The sequence below is a fragment of the Orcinus orca genome, chromosome 6, assembly GCF_937001465.1.
Source record: "Orcinus orca chromosome 6, mOrcOrc1.1, whole genome shotgun sequence".
In the NCBI taxonomy this organism is placed as follows: Eukaryota; Metazoa; Chordata; class Mammalia; order Artiodactyla; family Delphinidae; genus Orcinus; species Orcinus orca.
The window spans coordinates 22506569-22528384 of NC_064564.1; the positions used below are offsets into that span (position 1 = coordinate 22506569).

The following is a 21816-nucleotide window of genomic DNA, read 5'->3' on the forward strand; positions in this document are numbered from 1 at the left end:
AAAAAACACAAACACATGGAGGCTAAACAATACGTTACTAAATAACCAAGAGATCACTGATGAAATCAAAGAGGAAATCAAAAAATACCTAGAGACAAATGACAATGAAAACACGAAGATCCAAAACCTATGGGATGCAGCAAAAGCAGTTCTAAGAGGGAAGTTTATAGTTATAAAAGCATACCTCAAGAAACAAGAAATATCTCAAATAAACAATCTAACATTACACCTAAAGGAATGAGAGAAAGAAGTACAAAGAAAACCCAGAGTTAGCAGAAGGAAAGAAATCATAAAGATCAGAGCAGAAATAAATAAAATAGAAACAAAGAAAACAATAACAAAGATCAATAAAACTAAAAGCTGGTTCTTTGAGAAGATAAACAAAATTGATAAACCATTAGCCAGACTCATCAAGAAAAAGAGGGAGAGGACTCAAATCAATAAAATTAGAAATGAAAAAAGAGAAGTTACAACAGACACCGCAGAAATACAAAACATCATAAGAGACTACTACAAGCAACTCTATGCCAATAAAATGGACAACCTGGAAGAAATGGATAAATTCTTAGAAAGGTATAACTTCCCAAGACTGAACCAGGAAGAAACAGAAAATATGAACAGACCAATCACAAGTAATGAAATTGAAACTGTGATTAAATATCTTCCAACAAGCAAAAGTCCAGGACCTGATGGCTTCACAGGTGAATTCTATCAAACATTTAGAAAAGAGGTAACATCCATCCTTCTCAAACTCTTCCAAAAAATTGCAGAGGAAGGAACACTCCCAAACTCATTCTATGAGGTCACCATCACCCTGATACCAAAACCAAAGACACTACAAAAAAAAGAAAATTACAGGCTAAGATCACTGACGAATATACATGCAAAAATCCTCAACAAAATACTAGCAAACAGAATCCAACAACACACTAAAAGGATCATACACCATGATCAAGTGGGATTTATCCCAGGAATGAAAGGATTCTTCAATATATGCAAATCAATCAATGTGATACACCATATTAACAAATTGAAGAAGAAAAACCATATGATCATCTCAGTAGATGCAGAAAAAGCTTTTGACAAAATTCAACACCCATTTATGAAAAAAACCCTCCAGAAAGTGGGTATAGAGGGAAACTACCTCAACATAATAAAGGCAATATACGACAAATCCACAGCAAACATCATTCTCAATGGTGAAAAACTGAACGCATTTCCTCTAAGATCAGAAACAAGACAAGGATGTCCACTCTCACCACTATTAATCAACATAGTTTTGGAAGTCCTAGCCACGTCAATCAGAGAAGAAAAAGAAATAAAAGGAATACAAACTGGAAAAGAAGAAGTAAAACTGTCACTGTTTGCAGATGACATGATACTATACTTAGAGAATCCTAAATATGCCACCAGAAAATTACTAGACATAAACAATGAATTTGGTAAGTTGCAGGATACAAAATTAACGCACAGAAATCTCTTGCATTCCTATACACTAATGATGAAAAATCTGAAAGAGAAATTAAGGAAACACTCCCATTATCATTGCAACAAAAAGTGTAAAATACCTAGGAGTAAACTTACCTAAGGAGACAAAAGACCTGTATGCAGAAAACTATAAGCCACTAATGAAAGAAATTAAACAGGATACCAACAGATGGAGAAATATACCGTGTTCTTGGATTAGAAGAATCAATATTGTGAAAATGACTATACTACCCAAAGCAATCTACAGATTCAATGCAATCCCTATCAAATTACCAATGGCATTTTTTACAGAACTAGAACCAAAAATCTTAAAATCTGTATGGAGACAAAAAAGACCCTGAATAGCAAAAGCAGTCTTGAGGGAATAAAATGGCGCTGGAAGAATCAGACTCCCTGACTTCAGACTATACTACAAAGCTACAGTAATCAAGACAATATGATACTGGCACAAAAACAAAAACATAGATCAATGGAACAATATAGAAAGCCCAGAGATAAATCCACGCACCTATGGTCAACTATTCTATGACAAAGGAGGCAAGGCTATACAATGGAGAAAAGACAGTCTCTTCAATAAGTGGTGCTGGGGCCGGTGCTGGAGCCGCCATTGGAGCCGGCTTGGCTTGCGGGCTCCGCTGAGGAGCGGGAGGTTGGGCCGCAGTTAAAGTCGCGTCGGGTCCTGGTCCCTGGCCCTTCAGCGGCATGGCGTGCGGGGCGACGTTGAAGCGGCCCATGGAGTTCGAGGCGGCGCTGCTGAGCCCCGGCTCCCCGAAACGGCGGCGCTGCGCCCCTCTGCCCGGCCCCACTCCGGGCCTCAGGCCCCCGGACGCCGAGCCGCCGCCGCTGCTTCAGGCGCAGACCCCACCGCCGACTCTGCAGCAGCTCGCCCCGCCCGGCAGCGAGCGGCGCCTTCCAACCCCGGAGCAAATTTTTCAGAACATAAAACAAGAATACAGTCGTTATCAGAGGTGGAGACATTTAGAAGTTGTTCTTAATCAGAGTGAAGCTTGTACTTCGGAAAGTCAGCCTCACTCCTCAGCACTCACAGCACCTAGTTCGCCAGGTTCCTCCTGGATGAAGAAGGACCAGCCCACCTTTACCCTCCGACAAGTTGGAATAATATGTGAGCGTCTCTTAAAAGACTATGAAGATAAAATTCGGGAGGAATATGAGCAAATCCTCAATACCAAACTAGCAGAACAATATGAATCTTTTGTGAAATTCACACATGATCAGATTATGCGACGATATGGGACAAGGCCAACAAGCTATGTGTCCTGAAGCTTTCTTGCATATCTGGGTACCAGGTTTGACCTCAAGAGATGGCTGCTGTACACTTTTTGCAACTGGTTTGATATCACATTTCAGCTCCAACTTTGCATCCTGAGAACACTTAAATGTTTCTGCAGGTCCATTTTATACAACTTGAAAGACCTTAAAACTTTCCGGTTGCCACAAGCATATGTTTCTTTTCTGCTCATCCAATAAACAGCTGTGCCCTACTGTGATAGATTTTCCAAACAAAAATACCTGGAGCAGCAGTTTAGCAAAATATGCCCTCAGTGGCACTCAACAAATGGAGTTTCCCCAAGCACAGTTCTGTAAGAAGTGTGTGTGAGAGTGTGTGTATGTGTGTTTATGTGTATTTTAAGTTATTATTTGTATTGTGCAAATTTTTTTGATCTTGGGGATTCTGGCTGTGAATTTGATGCACGACAATTATGGTTAAAAACATTTCCTTGGTCTACAGAAGATCATTAATGTTTTGTGACCATATAAGTTGTAACAGTGGATTGTTTTCTGTGTAGGTGTTATTGTTAAATACAGGGACTGTTTCCAGGCACAGAATATGAATCATAAGTTAGGATGGACATTAGATGTGATTATGACGACATAGCAAAGGTCTGTGGTCCTAGGTCTACAAATGCGTGGTGAGGAATTAGAACAAACCCGAGACAGGCCATTTGACACATGACTCTGCCTAGCTGTGTTAGAACATTACTTTGACTCCAAGCCTTAAAATACCCACGTGGAGTCTGTGCTCACCTCATTCATACAAGGAGCTCCCTGGACACTGAACCTCTAAGAAGGAAGAGAGTCTCCTCTGGAGGAGGAGCATCAGGCTTTGCTTGGGAGCATGACAAAGGCGAGCATGGGGCTGGGCCACGCCCCTGAGGCACTGCTACTTGGGAGGCGCCACTTCACCTTTGTATCACTCATTAGAAATAGAATTTGGATCCTTTGGTCAGGTTCCCCCAAATTCTTTTAAGAGATGTCCATGTTCAATTGCTTGAGCTTTGTTTTGGCAACCCCCTGCCCGAAGTTGCTTACAGACTGTTCTTCACCTTATTTCCAAGGCTGAGGAACAGAAAGTAACCTCTGTTTTGAGGAGGTGGAAGTTAAGTATACATTTATTTTTTACTGTGACTTGTTCAGGACCACGTTTTACAAAATGCCTTGTTTCCTTTATTATTGTTTCAGAAAGGAAAGTTCTATTAAAATTGTTTTAGTTTGAATATAGAATAGTTTTTTTAATTAAGGCTTATTTTGAAAAAAAACTGTGTTTAATTCAAATGTATGCCAGTACCTTCCAAAGTAAGGTAATATTCAGAGACAGTTGTCCTGATCAGATGGCTTAGAGAAGTTTCTGGAATATTCACATTCGAAGATTCCTTATTAATGAATGTCTTTGACTTAAATCTAACCAAAAACTGCAACATTATTCTTTGTACATTTTCATTATATAGTGTTAACAAGCTTAGTTGCAAACAAATAAAATACTTAAGCTATTTGTTTACCTTGCCTTCTTAAAAAAAAAAAAAAAAAAAAAAAAAAATAAGTGGTGCTGGGAAAACTGGACAGCTACATGTAAAAGAATGAAATTACAGCACTCCCTAATACCATACACAAAAATAAACTCAAAATGGATTAGAGACCTAAATGTAAGACTGGGCACTATAAAACTTAGAGAAATCATAGGAAGAACACTCTTTGACATAAATCACTGCAAGATTTTTTTTGATCCACCACCTAGAGTAATGGAAATAAAAACAAAAATAAACAAATGGGACCTAATGAAACTTCAAAGCTTTTGCACAGCAAAGGAAACCATAAACAAGACAAAAGACAACCCTCAGAATGGGAGAAAATATTTGCAAACGAATCAATGGACAAAGGATTGATCTCCAAAATATATAAATAGCTCAGGCAGCTTAGTATTAAAAAAACAAACAACCCAATCCAAAAATTGGCAGAAGACCTAAATAGACAGTTCTCCAAAGAAGACATACAGATGTCCAAGAAGCACATGAAAAGTTGCTCAACATCACTAATTATTAGAGAAATGCAAGTCAAAACTGCAGTGAGGTACCACCTCACACCAGTTAGAATGGGCATCATCAGAAAATCTACAAATCCTGGAGAGGGTGTCGAGAAAAAGGAACCCTCTTGCACTGTTGGTGGGAATGTAAGTTGATACAGCCACTATGGAGAACAGTATGGAGGTTCCTTAAAAAACTAATAATAAAATTACCATATGATCCAGCAATCCCACTAATGGGCATATACCCAGAGAAATCCATAATTCAAAAAGACATGCACCCCAATGTTCATTGCAGCAGTATTTACAATAGCCAGGTCATGGAAGCAACCTAAATGCCCATCAACAGATGAATGGATAAAGAAGATGTGGTACATATATACAATGGAATATTACTCAGCTATAAAAAGGAATGAAATTGGGTCATTTGTTGAGACGTGGATGGATCTAGAGACTGTCATACAGAATGAAGTAAGTCAGAAAGAGAAAAACAAATATCGTATTTTAACGCATATATGTGGAACTTAGAAAAATGTTACAGATGAACAGGTTTGCAGGGCAGAAATTGAGACACAGATGTTCGGAACAAACGTATGGACACCAAGGGGGAAAGCGGCAGGGAGTGGGGTTGGTGGTGTGATGAATTGGGAGATTGGGATTGACATGTATACACTGATGTGTATAAAATGGGTGACTAATAAGAACCTGCTCTATAAAAATATAAATAAAATAAAATTCAAGAAAAAAAACCCTAAATATTATGATAGAAAGAATTCAAGTAATTGTAAAGTGAGTATAAAACACATTTACCAGTGTTTCATAATTTTCAGTGTAAAAGTTTTTCACCTTCTTGATTAAATTTATTCCTAAATATTTTATCCTTTTTGATGCTATTGTAAATAGGATTGTTTTCTTAATTTTCTTTTTGAATAGTTTGTTGTTGGTATATAGAAATACAACTGATTGTTCTATGTTGATTTTATATCCTGCAACTTGACTGAATTTTTTAATTCATTCTAACAGGCTTTTTTTGTGGCGTGTTTAGGCTTCTTGCATATAAAATCTGCAAACAGATCATTTTATTTCTTTCTTTTCTGATTTGGTTGCTTTTTATTTATTTTTCTTGTCTAATTTCTTTGGCTAGGACTTCTGGTATTATGTAAAACAAAAGTGGCAAGAGGAGGCATATTCACCTTGTTCCAGGTATATGTTTTTATCACTACTGATAATAATGATAAATAAGGAGGGAAAAAGGAAACTTTAGAGGTGATCAATATGTTTGTGGCATATTGTGATAATGGTTTCATGGATGTATACTTATCTGAAAACTCATCAAGTTGTATACATTAAACATGTAGAGTTTTTGTATGTCAATCATGCCTCAATAAAATGGTTTAAAAAACACATTCACATTTATGTTAAGTGGCTAAATAATACTATTTCTAGGAGTATTTGCTTTTTAAAAGAAGACTGCAGAAAGAAAGGCATGCTTAACCCAACGGAAAGAGTTATCAATAGCACCATGACTAGGTATCTTTGAACTGTGGACATGACTTGGAAGATACTTGGGGTTTGCAACTTTCCCGATAACAGCCAGCTTTGACAAGACAAAAGACTGACATCTAGCCCTAACAATCACAAATATTTTTATTCTCTTTCTCCCTCTCTACCAGCCTGAGAAGTATTCAACATCCAATTGAGGAACAAGAGAGGCACTTTGTCACTGGGTCAGATGAAAAGGTCTCTTTTGCCCCAAAGCCTTGGAGCACCAGCCTCCTTGCAGGCTCCATCCCTCACACTGGCTCACTCTCAAACTCGCTTCCAACCTGGCACTATGGCCCCTTTCCCTGACTACTTTCAGGCCCAGGGGCTTGCTCTTTGGCCACCACAAATGACTTAAACCCAAGAGAGCAGCTTCAGTAACTGGCCTGAGCAGCACACCACCTGTGGCCTGTGTATATTTTGTCCTCCATCCTGCATCCCTCCACTTTTCAGGCCTCTAGTTTGAAAGTGATTTCTGAACCACTCCTTAGCGTGCTGCAAGGCCCAGGAGCTGCAGGGGGCAGGGGAGCAGAAGCAGCAGTCACCCCTTTTTCCTTCTCCCAACCATAGGCTACCACTCCTCCCCCCTCCCTTCGTTACCTCTGAAACTCCACCTGGGCTCTTGCTTAGTTTATACTCACCTCCTTTGCCAGAGCCACTTCCCTCCCCCACTCCATACTTCTTCCTCATTTATAAGCATTTCCATCTGAAAGAGGGAGGTTTTTTTTCTTTAAAAAAAAAAATCTCCTGAGTTGGGAACACTGCCGATTGTAGCTATAGTGATGCATCAATCACATCGCAATAATTGCACAGCACAGTGTTTCCTGTTAGGGCTGAGCTACCTGTCAGAAAATGGCAGCAATCAGGCTATTGGCAGCAGACAATCAGGCATCATTTGAAATTCTTTATGGCTGCATGTTTCCCAGTCTGGGAATTGGATGCTAATCAATCAGTTGTCATGGCAACCCAGCATCGCACAGCTATCAATACAGGAAAATGCTGGGAGAAATTACTAGGGCAGTGAGTGCCATCATTCCTGGGAGGGAGTGCCAGGTGACCTCAGTAGGTGCCAACCCATGGAAAACAGGACGAAGAAAGAACCTGAGACCCCAAGGGTAAAACATCATAGCTGATCCGGGGAAGAGCTGTTGTCTTAGCCACAACAGTAGAAGCAGGTGGGTAATTTGGGGGTCACCTCATTGTCCCTGGATACTAGTGGGGCTTCCAAGGCCAGGACATAGACAGGTAGTTTGAGGGGAAAAAAAGGGGGGCAAGCACTAGTGAGAGAGGAGATCAATTAAATCATCCAGCAAATGTTTATGAGTACCCACTACACATGAGGCCCTTTATGTGGCAAATACTCACTGTCTGGTCAGGTCCACCTAACATGGACAGCAAAAGACATCCAGGACCCACAGCAGATTTTGATGTACTGGAAGAGTGGTAATATTTAAGCAAGACTGTAGAGGAGATCAGAAATGGGGACACCCAGTGGGGCCCAGCATGGTAAAGGGAATGGATCAAAACCACATTCCAGGACTGGGCTGAAAACATGCTCACCGACCTTGTTGTATTAAATTCCAACAATGTGGGGCTTCCCTGGTGGCACAGTGGTTAAGAATCTGCCTGCCAGTGCAGAGGACACAGGTTCGAGCCCTGGTCTGGGAAGATCCCACATGCTGCAGAGCAACTAAGCCCGCGTACCACAGCTACTGAAGCCCGTGTGCCACAACTACTGAAGCCTGCGCACCTAGAGCCTGTGCTCTGCAACAAGAGAAGCCACCACAATGAGAAGCCCACGCACCACAACGAAGAGTAGCCCCACTCACGGCAACTAGAGAAAGCCCGTGTGCAGCCACAGAAGACCCAAAGCAGCCAATAAATAAATAAATTGATTAATTAAATCTAAAAAAAATTCCAACCATGTGGGGAGGTAGGTTTTATTATTTCTGTCATACAGCTGAGGAAACCCCAGCACAGAATGGTTGAATAAGCTGTCCAACATCACACAGCTAGGAAGGGCTGGGACAGGACTGAACTAAAGGTCAGGCTTAGTCTTCACCCAACAGTATATGGACAGTGGCCTCTCTGCAGCTGGGGGTCCAGGAAGGTCAGGTTCATTCAGACTCTCAGGAGGCCTGGAAGACACACAGACAATCCAAAATCAAGTTTTAATACAAGAAAGATTCATAAGTGGCTTTGCTGGTAACTCAGAAACATCCCTTAGAGATAACCAGTTCAGCTGGGTATGACACTTAGGAAGTCATTTTCTCTCTCGTGTCCTCAATTTCTTTTTCTATAAAATGAGAATAAGAACTCCTTTGAAGATGGTGATGCTTAGATGAGACAGTGTCCATGAATGCTCTTAGGAGAGTTCCTGGCCCAGAGCAGCTTCTTCATTCCTTCATGCCTTCCTCAGCTCTTCGTGAGGTACCCTCAATCAAGTCTGCACGGAAGAGCCATCTCCTTGAGTGGGGTTAACAGTTTGTCCTGAAAAGCTTCTTAAGCTTCCCAGATGCCACCAGAACAAACTGAGGACTTGTTGGCTTCAATATTGTTAACCTCAGGCCCTCTATTAGGGTTCTCCAGAGAAACAGAATATAGAGAGAGAGACATGTATTATAAAATTGGCTCACATAATTATGGAATCTGAGATTGCCATCTGCAAGCTGAAGACCCAGAAAAGCCAGTGGTTTAATTCAATCAGAGACTGAAGGCCTGAGAACCAGGAGTGCTGAAGGCAGGATAAGATCAATGTTTCAGGGGCTTCCCTGGCAGCTCAGTGGTTAGGAATCTGCCTGCCAATGCAGGGGACACAGGTTCGATCCCTGGTCCAGGAACATCCCACATGCCGCGGAGCAACTAAGTCCCCACGCCACAGCTACTGAGCCTGAGCTCTAGAGCCCACACGCCGTAACTACTGAAGCCTGCGCGCCTAGAGCCCATGCTCCACAACAAGAGAAGCCACTGTAATGAGAAGTCCACGCACCGCAACGAAGAGTAGGCCCCGCTCACCTCAACTAGAGAAAACCTGCGTGAAGCACTGAAGACCCAACACAACCAAAAATAAAATTAATTAATTAAAAAAAAGAAATCAATGTTGCAATGGTCTATTACTCAGCCATAAAACAGAATGAAATTTTGCCATTTGCAGCAACATGGTTGGACCTGAAATGTATTATGCTACGTGAAATAAGTCAAACGGAGACAGGCAAATACTATACGATATCACTTGTTTGTGGAATCTAAAAGATATAACAAACTAGTGAATATAACAAAAAAGAAGCAGACTCACAGATATAGAGAACAAACTAGTGGTTACCAGTGGGGAGAGGGAAGGGGGGAGGGGCAATATAGGGGTAGGGGATTAAGAGGTACCAGTTGTTATATATAAAATAAGCTACAAGGATATATTGTAGAACACAAGGAATATAGTTAATATATACTTTTTAATATTTATTATTTATTTACTTGGCTGCACCAGGTCTTAGCTGTAGCATGTGGAATCTTTAGTTGCGGCATGCAAACTCTTAGCTGTGGCATGTGGGATCTAGTTTCCTGACCAGGGATCAAACCCAGGCCCCCTGCTTTGGGAGCGCAGAGTCTTAGCCACTGGACCACCAGGGAAGTCCCTACTTAATCTATTTTTAAGGCCATGCTTAATCAGTTTTTTAATTGAAATATAGTTGATTTACAATATCATGTTAGTTTCAAGTACAGCACAGCAATTCAAGTATACATACATAAATATATCCATATATATATTATTCTTCATATTATCTTCCCTTATAGATTACTGAGTATAGCCCCCTGTGCTATACAGCAGGTCCTTACTGGTTATCTATTTTATATACAGTAGTGTGCGTATGGGGGAAGGGATAAATTAGGAGGTTGGGATTAATATAGCCAATATTTTATAATCACTATAAATGGAGTGTAACCTGTAAAAATTGTGAATCACTACACTACACACCTGTAACTTATATAATATTATACATCAACTATACTTCAATTAAAAAAAGAATATGTGAAAAAATAAAAAAGATCAATGTTGCTGCTCAAGCAATCAGGCAGGAAGGGTGGAATTCTTCCTTCCTCTGCACTTTGCTCTACTCAGGCCCTCAACAGATGGGGCAATGCTCACCCACATTGGGGAGGTCAGCCTACTTTATTGAGTGCACTGATGCAAATGCTAACATCACCCCAAAACTCACACACACACACACAGAAATAATGATTTGTCAAATATCCAGGTACCCTGTGATCCAATCAAGTTGACACGTAAAATTAACTATCCCAGGCCTCATATACCTCCCTGATCTCAACTTTTTGGAAGGCTTTGAAAGAGAAAGTCAGATGGTTCCCTCCCCAACACAGCCTTCCCCAGCCCCCAGTGCCATGCCCACCTCATCTCTCTCAGGGCTATACTGTTGGGATGAGACTTCAGCTCATCAGGCAACTCCCGGCATGACACTGCACCTTTATAAAAATGACACAAAGCACAGTGAGTGCGAATCTAGTTACCAACCAATGAATTTACCAAACTCTTCTCATTAAAGTAATTGCTTACTTCAAACTCATTTTTTTTTAACCCAGATGATGCCCAGGCTTATTTTATGACGCTCAGCTTTCTTGCCAATCTCTTTGAACGCTGTTGCAAAAGTTTCACAGCCTGAGAAGGGGCTTCTGAAAGCAGCACGGTAGAAAAAGTACAGGCCTTGGGTTCTGGTCTTCCTTCTGTTGCTAATCATCAGCTCAGTAACCTTGGACCCGGGACTCCTCTCTCTCTGAGCCTCGGGCCCCTCACCTGTGAAGTGAAGGACAGCCTTTTCCAGATGTCTTCCTAGAGCACTACTGCATATTCATACAGAACATTAACATCGACTCACATTCAGATATAAATAAATGATTTAGGGAAGAATGTTTTCAGAGTGAAATTGATCAAAAACAAGTTGGCAAACAAAGAGTGAAGCCGTATTTTTCAGGTTTCCTTCCTGAATGAATTCCTCGAGCTTTTCATAGGATGTGGGAAGGAGACATCTAAAATGCAATGCTGGGAATTCCCTGGCCGTCCAGTGGTTAGAACTCGGCACTTTCACTGCCATGACTGGGTTCAATCCCTGGTCGGGGGACTAAGATCCCACGAGCCACATGGCATGACCTAAATAAATAAATAAAATAAAATGCTTCCCATATTTGTTTCAGCTCTAAACTGGTGGTTGGCTGGTTGGCTGTTTTTGTTTGTTTTTGTCACTGAGATTTTCTAAACTTGTGTTCCAAGGGTCAAACTTTAGAAGACATTAAACGAAAGGCTCTCTGAGAGGCACGGTTCACAACGGCTACAAGTAGAAATAACCCAGCTGTCTGCTACTTGTTGCAGCCAATGTCCTCTCCCTCAGAAAATGCTAGGTAGCCTTATAGAGAGCAAGGAACGTCCATGGGTGTTGGCATGGAAAAGCTCCAACATATGTCATTAAACACAAAAAGCAAGGTGCAAAGTTTATATTGATGAAACAGCCCCACGTGTGTCTGTGTGCCTAAGTGCGAGTGGAGGTGAGCTGATACAAGGATGTATATTGATGTGTGATAACACACAGCACATTTCTAGCACATCTATAAGAAACTCTTCACAGAGAATTTCTTGCAAAGTGTCACTAAGAATGGGAATAAAGGCCATTTTACTTTTCATTTTACACCATTAAGTACTATCAAAATTTATTTTTACCGGCTCATTACTTTTATAATTAAAAAGAAAACTAAAAATTTAAAAGGTCTCTGAAAGCCTTGTTAGCTCAAGTTCTATAATTTTGTGGTTTCTTGAGCCCCAAATTGAGACTAATTTAAACCTGTCTTCTTGAAGAGAAATGGTCAAAGCTTTACACCCTTGGGTCCCCCGGGCGCCGACTCTTCTGTAATTTTCCATCCTGAGACTGCGGGCAGGGCTGGATACATAAACCCTGGGGAGTAACTGGTCCCTCTCCTTGGGACCCCACACTTACGGGCTGCATCTGAGTCTCCAGAAGGACAAAGAGGACCAAGGGGTGAGATGGAAACTTCGAGTCCCACTGTAGGCAAAGGTTAGCAGGCAAACCGTATCTAAGTACAGAATCCCAGAACCCTAAATCTTCTGAGCTGGAAAGATGGCTCTGCAGAGGACAAATCTGAGACCCAAAGGAGTGAAATGAAGACGATATCACAGGTCTTGGGTCTTGGACTCCTGATTCTGAGTCTGGGAGAATTTCCACGATGCGACCTTGACTTTGCTAAAACGAGGAAGGTATTCCCCCCTGAGCCACCCACATGGAGACAAGAGGACATTCCTGGCTTCAAGAATGACCAAAGCTAGGGACTTCCCTGGCGGTCTAGTGGTTAAGAATCCGCACTTCCAGTGCAGGGGGCGCATGTTTGATTCCTGTTCGGTCGGGGAACTAAGATCCCACATGCCGCAGGGCGTGGCCCAAAAAAAAAGAATGACCAAAGCTAGATACAGTGGGCTGAAAAAACAAAGTCCAACCAGAAAAGGCAGAGCCAAAAATGAGGAGGGGTGAATCTGTTTAGCTAATTTAGCCTATGCTCAAGTTAATGAAAATTTGGGGAGGGGGTGGTTACCAACGTAAAGAAACAGAAACGAGGACTTCCCTGGTGGCACAGTGGTTGGGAATCCGCCTGCCAACTCAGGGGACTCAGGTTCGATACCTGGTCCAGGAAGATCCCACATGCCACGGAGCAACTAAGCCCGTGCGCCACAACTACTGAGCCTGTGCTCTAGAGCTCACGAGCCACAACTACTGAGCACTTGTGTGCCACAACTACTGAAGCCTGCGTGCCTAGAGCCCGTGCTCTGCAACAAGAGAAGCCACCACAATGAGAAGCCCGCACACCACAACAAAGAGTAGTCCCTGCTTGCAGCAACTAGAGAAAGCCACACGCAGCAACGAAGACCCAACACAGCCAAAATTAATTAATTAATTTTTAAAAAAAAAAAAAAGAGAAACAAACACAAATCAAAAATCAAGACAAATGTGTACCAACTGGTAAAGGAAACTGATGAGAACTATTTCATCTGTTGCCTTTGGTATCTACTCTGCATGCCTGCAAGGGATTAACTTCTCAGCCTAGTGATACCTATTGTAAATTTACTGGTAAGTGTGAAGCAGAAGGATAGCGTAGGTGGAGAAGGATCTTTTCTACCAAAGTGAATTGTCTGAAGGACAGAAGGTCATCGTTCAGCACCAGAACTTCTACATATGTTTACAATGTTTATGGAAGTCTTTATAAAAAGCACTATATGTGTACCTGCCTTAGTAAATAGAATGGGCTGCACATCATTTAACCTTTTCCCTCAGTTTCTTGAAGACCTTTTTCTGAATTTCTGTACAGAGAGGCCCTTGGAGCTGTCAAGATACAATGGCTCTGTCCCCTTGGTTTCATTCCTTGTACTTGTACTCTGTTTAGGTTTTACAAAGTGCTATTAGTCTAAAGGGATACATTCCACTCCAGGAACAGTGAGGAATAAGATCTGGGGGGAAGGGGATGCATGAAGAGGTAAAGAGTACTTTCTGTTTTGACTCTATGTACTTCTGAATTGTTCTATTTCTTTTTTCTTTTTCACAAGTTGTTTTTACAACAAACAAGTTTGTTATTTTTGTTATCAAGCAAGCAAACAAAAGAACCAGTAAGTAAAAATGAGAAAATAGCACCTGTTCCCTCATTGGATAGGCGCCAGGGGTGTTTGGGTTTGTTATTATTGCCATTTTACAGATGAGAAAATCGAGTCCTAGAAAGGCTTGATGGACTTGTCCAAGGCCACCCAGAGAGCTAGTGGTAGAACAAGAGTGAGAACTTGGGTGTTCTGGTTCCTAGACCCCCATACCCTCCACTTGGCACTGTGGGTCCTGGCAGTCAGTGTGTCTTCCATGAGAGTCAGTCCATCTGTCTATCTGTCTGTCTGTCTCTTTTTCCCACTGTCATTGTACCTGCTCCTAGCAACTTCTGCTCTCTTCTAAATTTGCTGTTTCTACTGTATCATGGGCTGGAACATCAAACATCAACTCTCTATGAATACTGCTATAGGAGAAGAGGAAAGAGTGTCTGTCTGTGCGCAGGACTCAGGCATTCCCTCTCCTAAAGATGTGAGCCTTAGTGCATGGTCACTGGGGTGATACTGCCTGCTCTGGAGCCCTTTCCCTTCCCTCCTCATTCCCAGCCCTGTTCCAAGTAGTTGATGGAAACTATGATGCACATCGAGTCTGTCCATTTGTAGCCAGAATACTTAAAAGCAAGACTAGCTGAGAATGTACTGTTTTGTGATGATCTTAGCTGCTGTAAGGGAGTGAAGAAAGTGGGGGGAGGAGATGAGATTTGGAGAAACTTTGTTTCCAAGATTAAGCCATGAGAGTAGAGGTGACATTGATGAGAGGCATAGGTATGTGGCATAGGGTGATGGGGGGATCTCTGGTGTTTTTCCTCTATAATCTTTGTCTGACCCCTACACTACCCCTAGCCAACACACAATCCAAGTACAAACAATGCGCCTGCTATAAAACAATTTCCAGAGAAGGCCTCTAGCTCCCACTTCAAAATATTGCCACTTCTAAGCTCCTCTTACATAAAAATTCTGGAATCACCAGCATTCAAGAAATCTGCTGCTAAGCCCTGGCTACCCAGCCATTCTCTGCTAGGGTCCTCCCAATGACAGGTCAAGACACGAAGACAAGTGAAAGATCCCCAAAGGTTTCCCAGTGCTGGAGGAAAGTCACCTCCTACCTTGGCCTCCAGGCAACCAACCCACTGAGCACAGGCCCCCAGTGAATAAACACCAGAGACAGTGGAAGCCCATGGATCCTTCTTTGTGGCCTGAGTTACAAACTTCTTTTAAGGTAAGAATTTTCTTTATTTTTCTTTCTTTTTAAATTTTTATGAGTATAGTTGATTTACTGTGCTGTGTTAGGTTCAGGTGTGCAGCAAAGTGAATCAGTTATACACATACATATATCCACTCTTCTTTAAGATTCTTTTCCCATATAGGCCATTACAGAGCATTGAGTAGAGTGCCCTGTGCTATACAGTGTCCTGATTAATTACCTATTTTATACATAGCACTGTGTATGTGAGTTACAAACCTTTCTCTGACATCAGCACAAACAGGCAGACTCCCTCCTGCCCTTCAACCCCAGGCCCACTGCCTACAGAAAGAGGAGGCTTCCAACCCTGGGGGGCGTATCTCCAGGCTGCGGATCTCTGCCGCCGTGCAATACTCACAAGGGGAGGAACTGATAGGAGAACACCTGTGTGCTGTTCATTAAAAAAATAAAAAACCCATAAGGTTGTTCATAACCATCGCTGTGAAGAGAGATGAGCAACACTGAGCCATCAGGCAAGGAAAAAGGAATGATCGCCTGTATCTTCTCACATCACGCCCCTGGTCCCAGGAACCTCAGACATGCTGGTGATTTACCCCAGGCTCAGCTGGGGCTCATCAGAAAAAGAATGAGCCAGGCAGAAATGGATTTATTTCGGTTAAGGCAGAAACACTGGGCCCTTACCATGCACTCAGCCCTATGTTGGGCAATGTGGCACTGTGGTCCCCAAGCCTGTGTGCTTCGGAAACCCCCAGGGACCTTTTATGCAAAGACCGTAGGGTTTCACTCAGAACTGCAGAGTCAGAATTAGACATCTGTGATGTTTTTGAAGCTCCCCGGGTGATTCTGTTGCAGCTGGTCCAGAGACTGACATTTAGAAACTACTGCAGTGCGGAGTATAATAGAAGTGTAAGATAGTTTGTCCTTATGGAACCATAATATAAGCAAAGACATAAGATTCGTTCACTTGAGGTAGATTTAGTTATTCCCTAATCTGTGTTCAAATAGTGGTTTTATACATCTCATAGCTTTTGTTTCCTTGGATTGGAAATGTTTATTAGACTCTCTCCTTTACAAGCATTCTGTGAACTATCTGAAGGCAGAGATCATGTTTATTCACCTTGGATCCATGTATTCACACAGTCATTTAATCACTCATTCATTCCTTGACTTACACAAATACTGAGTCTCTCCCAGGTGCTGAGAGCAGTTCTGTGTGCTGGCAATGCCACAGAAAACAAGACTAACAAGTCCCCAGATTTCCTGGAATTCACATTCTAGAGGGGGTAAGGGTGGGTAGCGATAAATACACCAATGAATAAGACAAGTGCTGTAAAGAAAATAAAACAAAATCTTGGGAAAGAGACTAACCGGGAGGCCAGGAGGCAACATTTAATAATACAGTGATGGGAGGCTTCTCTAAGTCGGTGATACTTGAGCTAAACCCCAAAGGATGACACAGAGTTAGTGGCCTGAACATCTGGAAAGAGCACCCCAGGCAGAAACAGCAAGAGTAAGGCTCAGGGGCAGGAATGTATTGGCATGCCGCCCTAGGAATGGAAAGGTGACCAGGGAGGCTGAGGCCAGTGACTGATGGGGAGAGAAGCAGGAGATGTGGCTGGAGAAGTGGGCAGGGGCCAAATGGCACACAACCTTATAGGCCAGGGTGGGGTGTTCTATTTAATTTTCTATTTCTATTTGATTCTAAGTGCAGTAGAACACCCCTGGAGGTTTTTAAACATGGAGGGATTTTAACCAAGGTGATTAACCAATTCAATCTGATCTTCTCCTTTAAAACACACTCTAGGAGGTTGGGATTAATATATACACACTACTATATATAGGAGCAGGATGGGAATAAAGACGCAGACCTACTAGAGAGTGGACTTGAGGACACGGGGAGGGGGAAGGGTAAGCTGGGATGAAGTGAGAGAGTGGCATGGACATATATACACTACCAAATATAAAATAGATAGCTAGTGGGAAGCAGCCGCATAGCACAGGGAGATCAGCTCAGTGCTTTGTGACCACCTAGAGGGGTGGGATAGGGAGGGTGGGAGGGAGGGAGATGCAAGAGGGAAGAAATATGGGGATATATGTATATGTATAACTGATTCACTTTGTTATAAAGCAGAAACTAACACACCATTGTAAAGCAATTATACTACAATAAAGATGTTAAAAAGAAAAAATAGATAATCAACAAGGGTCTGCTGTATAGCACAAGGAACTCTACTCAGTACTCTGTAATGACCTATATGGGAAAAGAATCTGAAAAAGAATAGATATGCGTACATGTATAACTGAATCACTTTGCTGTACACCTGAAACTAACACATTGTAAATCAACTCTACTCCAATATAAAATAAAATATTTTAAGAATACAATCTATTTTGTGGAGAATGGACAGCACTGGGGCAAGAACAGACGTGGGAGACCAGTTGGAAGGTTATTTCAGCAGTGCAGACAGGAGCAGTGCAGAGCGGGCAAGGGGGAAGTGGAGGTATGGACACATGGCCAAGCATAGCACACATTTTGGAAGCATCCTTCAGCCCACTTGATTGATTGGTCGTGGAGGTGAGAGAAAAAAAATCAGGGACGATTCGTAGATGAATGAGTCAGCCCAAAGCCTGGAACATAATAGTATGCATTCAGTGAACGATTACTGAACAATTGGGTAAATGAGTATAAAACAACTCAACATCAGCATCTTGCACATAATTACATGCCAACACGTCTGCTGCAGACAAAAATGCTCTGGACTAAAAAAAAAAAAAAAGATGTCAGTGTGGATTCAGATTGTCTAAGAGGTGGGATTTGACACTTGACTCCAAATATGGGTAGCATTGGGATTGAGAAACAAACATGAGAGGCGATTCTAGGCCAGGACATACAAATGCGCCTGGTATGTCTTTAAAGTTTTTTTGCTTTTTTATTTTTTTGGCTCTGGGATATTTTTCCCTAGTGGGAGTTTCAGGTGAAGTGTAGAGACAACTGTGTTGGCAAAGCAGAGAACAGAGACACAGTTGGCTGAATATGAAAACAAGAGAGGAATGTGAAGCGTCTTGAACGGCAGGCAGTAGTTTGGATTCAAAAAGCACTAGAGGTCCATCACGGGTTCTTGTCTAGGGAAGTGGCACGCCGGCAGCGGGTGATGTATGTCTTGAATTTGGATGGTCTGGGGCCGGAGGTGGGTGACACAACACGGGAGACAGCAGATTGGGTAGAATAACGGTAGTCTAAGCACTGGATTCATTAAATTACCCTCTCTGTGGGCGGGGTTGTGGGGAACAATGCCCAAGCCTGGACAAACTAGAAAGAAATACAGCTGTGCCGGAGGCTCTCAGAACTGGCCAGAGGGGACAGGGCAGGAGAAGGTGGTGGGCCGGGGGCCGGGGGTGGGGGGCGGTGGTCAGTAGGAGAAAGCAATTCAGCCCCGAGCCAATAAAGCAGGCTTTACTGAAGCCTGGAGAGGACACAGGAGTTTTCAGCTGCAGTTGGCTAGGTTTCCTGGGCCAATGTGTGTATTCTGCATCTCCTTCAGATTGTAAATCTAAGTAGAATTCCTGGTCCTTCCCAGGGCATTTGCAGCAGCCACGAGTGCATCTTGTCTGTGGGGAAGAGCCTCCTTGATAAACAGAGACTTAAAGACCAGCCAGGACCCAATCACGGCCTCACAGCCCTTTCAGGGAGTGTGGGGAGATGCTCAGTGGAGAATAAAGGAAGAAGTGAGTCCTTTTCCCTTTCACATTCACGGCGCTGCTGGAACATGGCCCTTTCCCACCAAATATACATCAAAATCCAAGCATTCAAGAATCTTGCCCAATCCCCCAGCAGGTCATCGAACTACACCTGGACACTTGGAAGCAGGAGGTAACAGAAAAGGGCAGTGGATTGTGGAGTCGGGTCTCCCAAATGGAAAGGAAAGGACAGAATGTGAGAGACAAGGGCAGCAGCAGCCTCTGGTGGAAACTTGCCGTCTTACAGCCAGGAAGTTGGCGGCTTCTCCAACCAGGAAGTGGGGGAAGCAGGCCCGACAGCTAGTAGAATGTCAGGTTCCTCTAAAGAGGCTGGAATGGTTCCAAATGATAGCCATCTGCTCAGGAGCCCAGTGGAGCCTGGTTGGTGGGCAACGATTCACGGTCAGGCTGCGCCCGGGCCGCCTGGCTCAGTCACAGAGCAGCCAGTGTTCCCTGTGCTTAGACGCAGATGGCAGCTTCCACTCTCCTCATTTGCTTTTTAAAGCACAGTGACTACCATCATGGATGCAGTCTATTAAAGAGCCAGGGCCCCAGCTTGTTCTCTCTCACCCCAGGTCCCTTGCCTACACTGCCCTGCACCTCAAGAATGCCCATGAATGGCAGCAATGACAGAGAAGATGAAAGTGGCCAGGTCAGTTGGGGACAGATAACAAAAGGTCTTTGCTAAGGGGTCCTGGGATCCTGAGCAAGGTAGACACACAACCAGCAGTGCATTAGAAATAAATAGACGTTAAAATTGATAATCTACAAGGACCTACTGTAGAGCACAGGGAACAATACTCTGTATTACAGTACTCTGTATTACAGTACTCTGTAATAACCTAAATGGGAAAAGAATCTGTATTGATACACATATAACTGAATCACTTTGCTGTACACCTGAAACTAACACAACATTGTAAATCAACTATGCTCCAATATAAAAAAATTTTTTTAATTAAAAATAAATAAAAATAAAAGAATTAAATAGATGGTGACATCTGGTGACCAAGGACCTAGGAACGTCTAATTATACCCAGCGGATCATTTGTCCTCCCCATGACATTTACAAAGGAGCTCGCACACAAATGACGTGATTATTGGTGGTGCAAGCCCTGTGTTACCCAATTCAGACTCGCCAGAAGTTTGAATGGAACATGTGGTTTAGGCTCACAGACCTATGTGGGTCTTTCTGGACCAAACACATGGGCATGTCTGTGGAGGGAAAGTAAGAAAGGATAGTGCGGCCAGGCCGTGCCATAACACTCCCCCTCTGCCGCTTTTGCCAAAAGAGCTGGCGCTAGATCGCCCTCTGGAGGCAGGAGAGAGAAGAGCAGCAAACCTGAGCGCTAGGGACCTTAGTGTGGTGACAGAGGAAATGAAACATTATTCCAAGTCCCACACAAAGAGTGACATTCTGCCCCCCCCCCGCAGTTATTCCCTGTGATATGTCTGCCGTTGTGCTCCCTGACACAATCCTAATCATAAGCAGAGCTCTTTCTCCAGCATGGGAGTTTGGGGTACCTTGAATACCCCAGGTTAAGGGTACCATAGGTTGAGTGTGGCTCCCTCCACACTCCAAAAGTGAATTAATCCAACCACAAGTCTTTAAAGTGTCCCACTTTTCCAAATTCCTAAAGGCTGAATAAGATGCACAACAAAACGAATGCACCCCAGCACCAGCACAGCTTCAAAATATAGAAGGCATAGATAAAGCAGTAGCATTTTGCAAACAAAACCTAAGCCCCACTTTGCTGCCAATCTGAAATAGAGGAGAGTGGTAAATACCTAGGGAAGGAGAAAAAAAGAGAATCCTGGTTTGAAAGAAACTTGCTACTGAGCTGACCTGTGCCACCATCTGCAAATTTTATAGAGACTCAAAGCTTTAATGCATCTGCTCAGGCCTGGAGCAGATGGCGGGACAGGTCATCCAGGGTATTGACCTTTAGCTCAGTGATCTGACCTGCTAGCACCCAGGAGGTGAAGGGGCGGGTGGGGAGAGACTAGATGATGGTTTATTAGATTAGTAATTCCCAAGAACATCTCCAGAAGCCAAATGAGAATCCTTCCTTCAACCCTCTAGTCCTGGAGAACTGACGGAGATTCACTTCCCCAATGGCTGTCCAAACATCCTCTTCTAGCACCAGGTTTCCTGCTGCAGCAAGGCTTGCCTTTCCCAATAATAATATAACAAATCAAATACCTCTCTTCATGAAATCTCCCCTGATGCCCCAGCTATAAATCACCTCTCCTCTGGGAACTTCCCGGGTGATCCAGTGGTTACGACTCTGTGCTTCCAGTGCAGGGGGCGTGGGTTTGATCCTTGGTCGGGGAACTAAGACCCCACATGCCTCTCAGTATGGCCTAAATAAATAAATACAATTGCCTCTCCCCTCTTGGAACTCCCCCTAGTCCCTATCTGTGCCTCTCTTGTAAGTTTATATATCTATAACTTCTCTCTTCTTTCAGAAGATGATAAAATCCTTGAGGACAGAGCTAAGAACAAACACAATTGGGATTTCTTTCTTCTTTCTATGGCCTTATTCTTTTTTAATTATTAATTAATTTCTTTATTTTTGCTGTGTTGGGTCTTCGTTTCTGTGCGAGGGCTGTCTCTAGTGTGGCAAGTGGGGGTTACTCTTCATCGTGGTGCACGGGCCTCTTACTATCGAGGTCTCTCTTGTTGGGGAGCACAGGCTCCAGACGCGCATGCTCAGTAGGTGTGGCTCACGGGCCTAGTTGCTCCGCGGCATGTGGGATCCTTCCAGACCAGGGCTTGAACCCGTGTCCCCTGCATTAGCAGACGAATTCTCAACCACTGCGCCACCAGGGAAGCCCTCTTCTTTATATGGGAAAGAGAAACTC

At 43.0% G+C, this 21816-nt stretch overlaps 1 protein-coding gene across 1 annotated transcript; it reads left to right on the forward strand.

Moving 5' to 3' along the window:
• The first annotated feature begins 2081 nt into the window (after window positions 1-2081).
• On the forward strand, window positions 2082-4283 carry LOC125964588 (akirin-1). The gene has a single exon (XM_049710701.1). It carries the CDS (start codon window positions 2191-2193, stop codon window positions 2767-2769), a length of 579 nt encoding a protein of 192 aa, XP_049566658.1. The 5' UTR covers window positions 2082-2190; the 3' UTR covers window positions 2770-4283.
• The last annotated feature ends 17533 nt before the right edge of the window (window positions 4284-21816 follow it).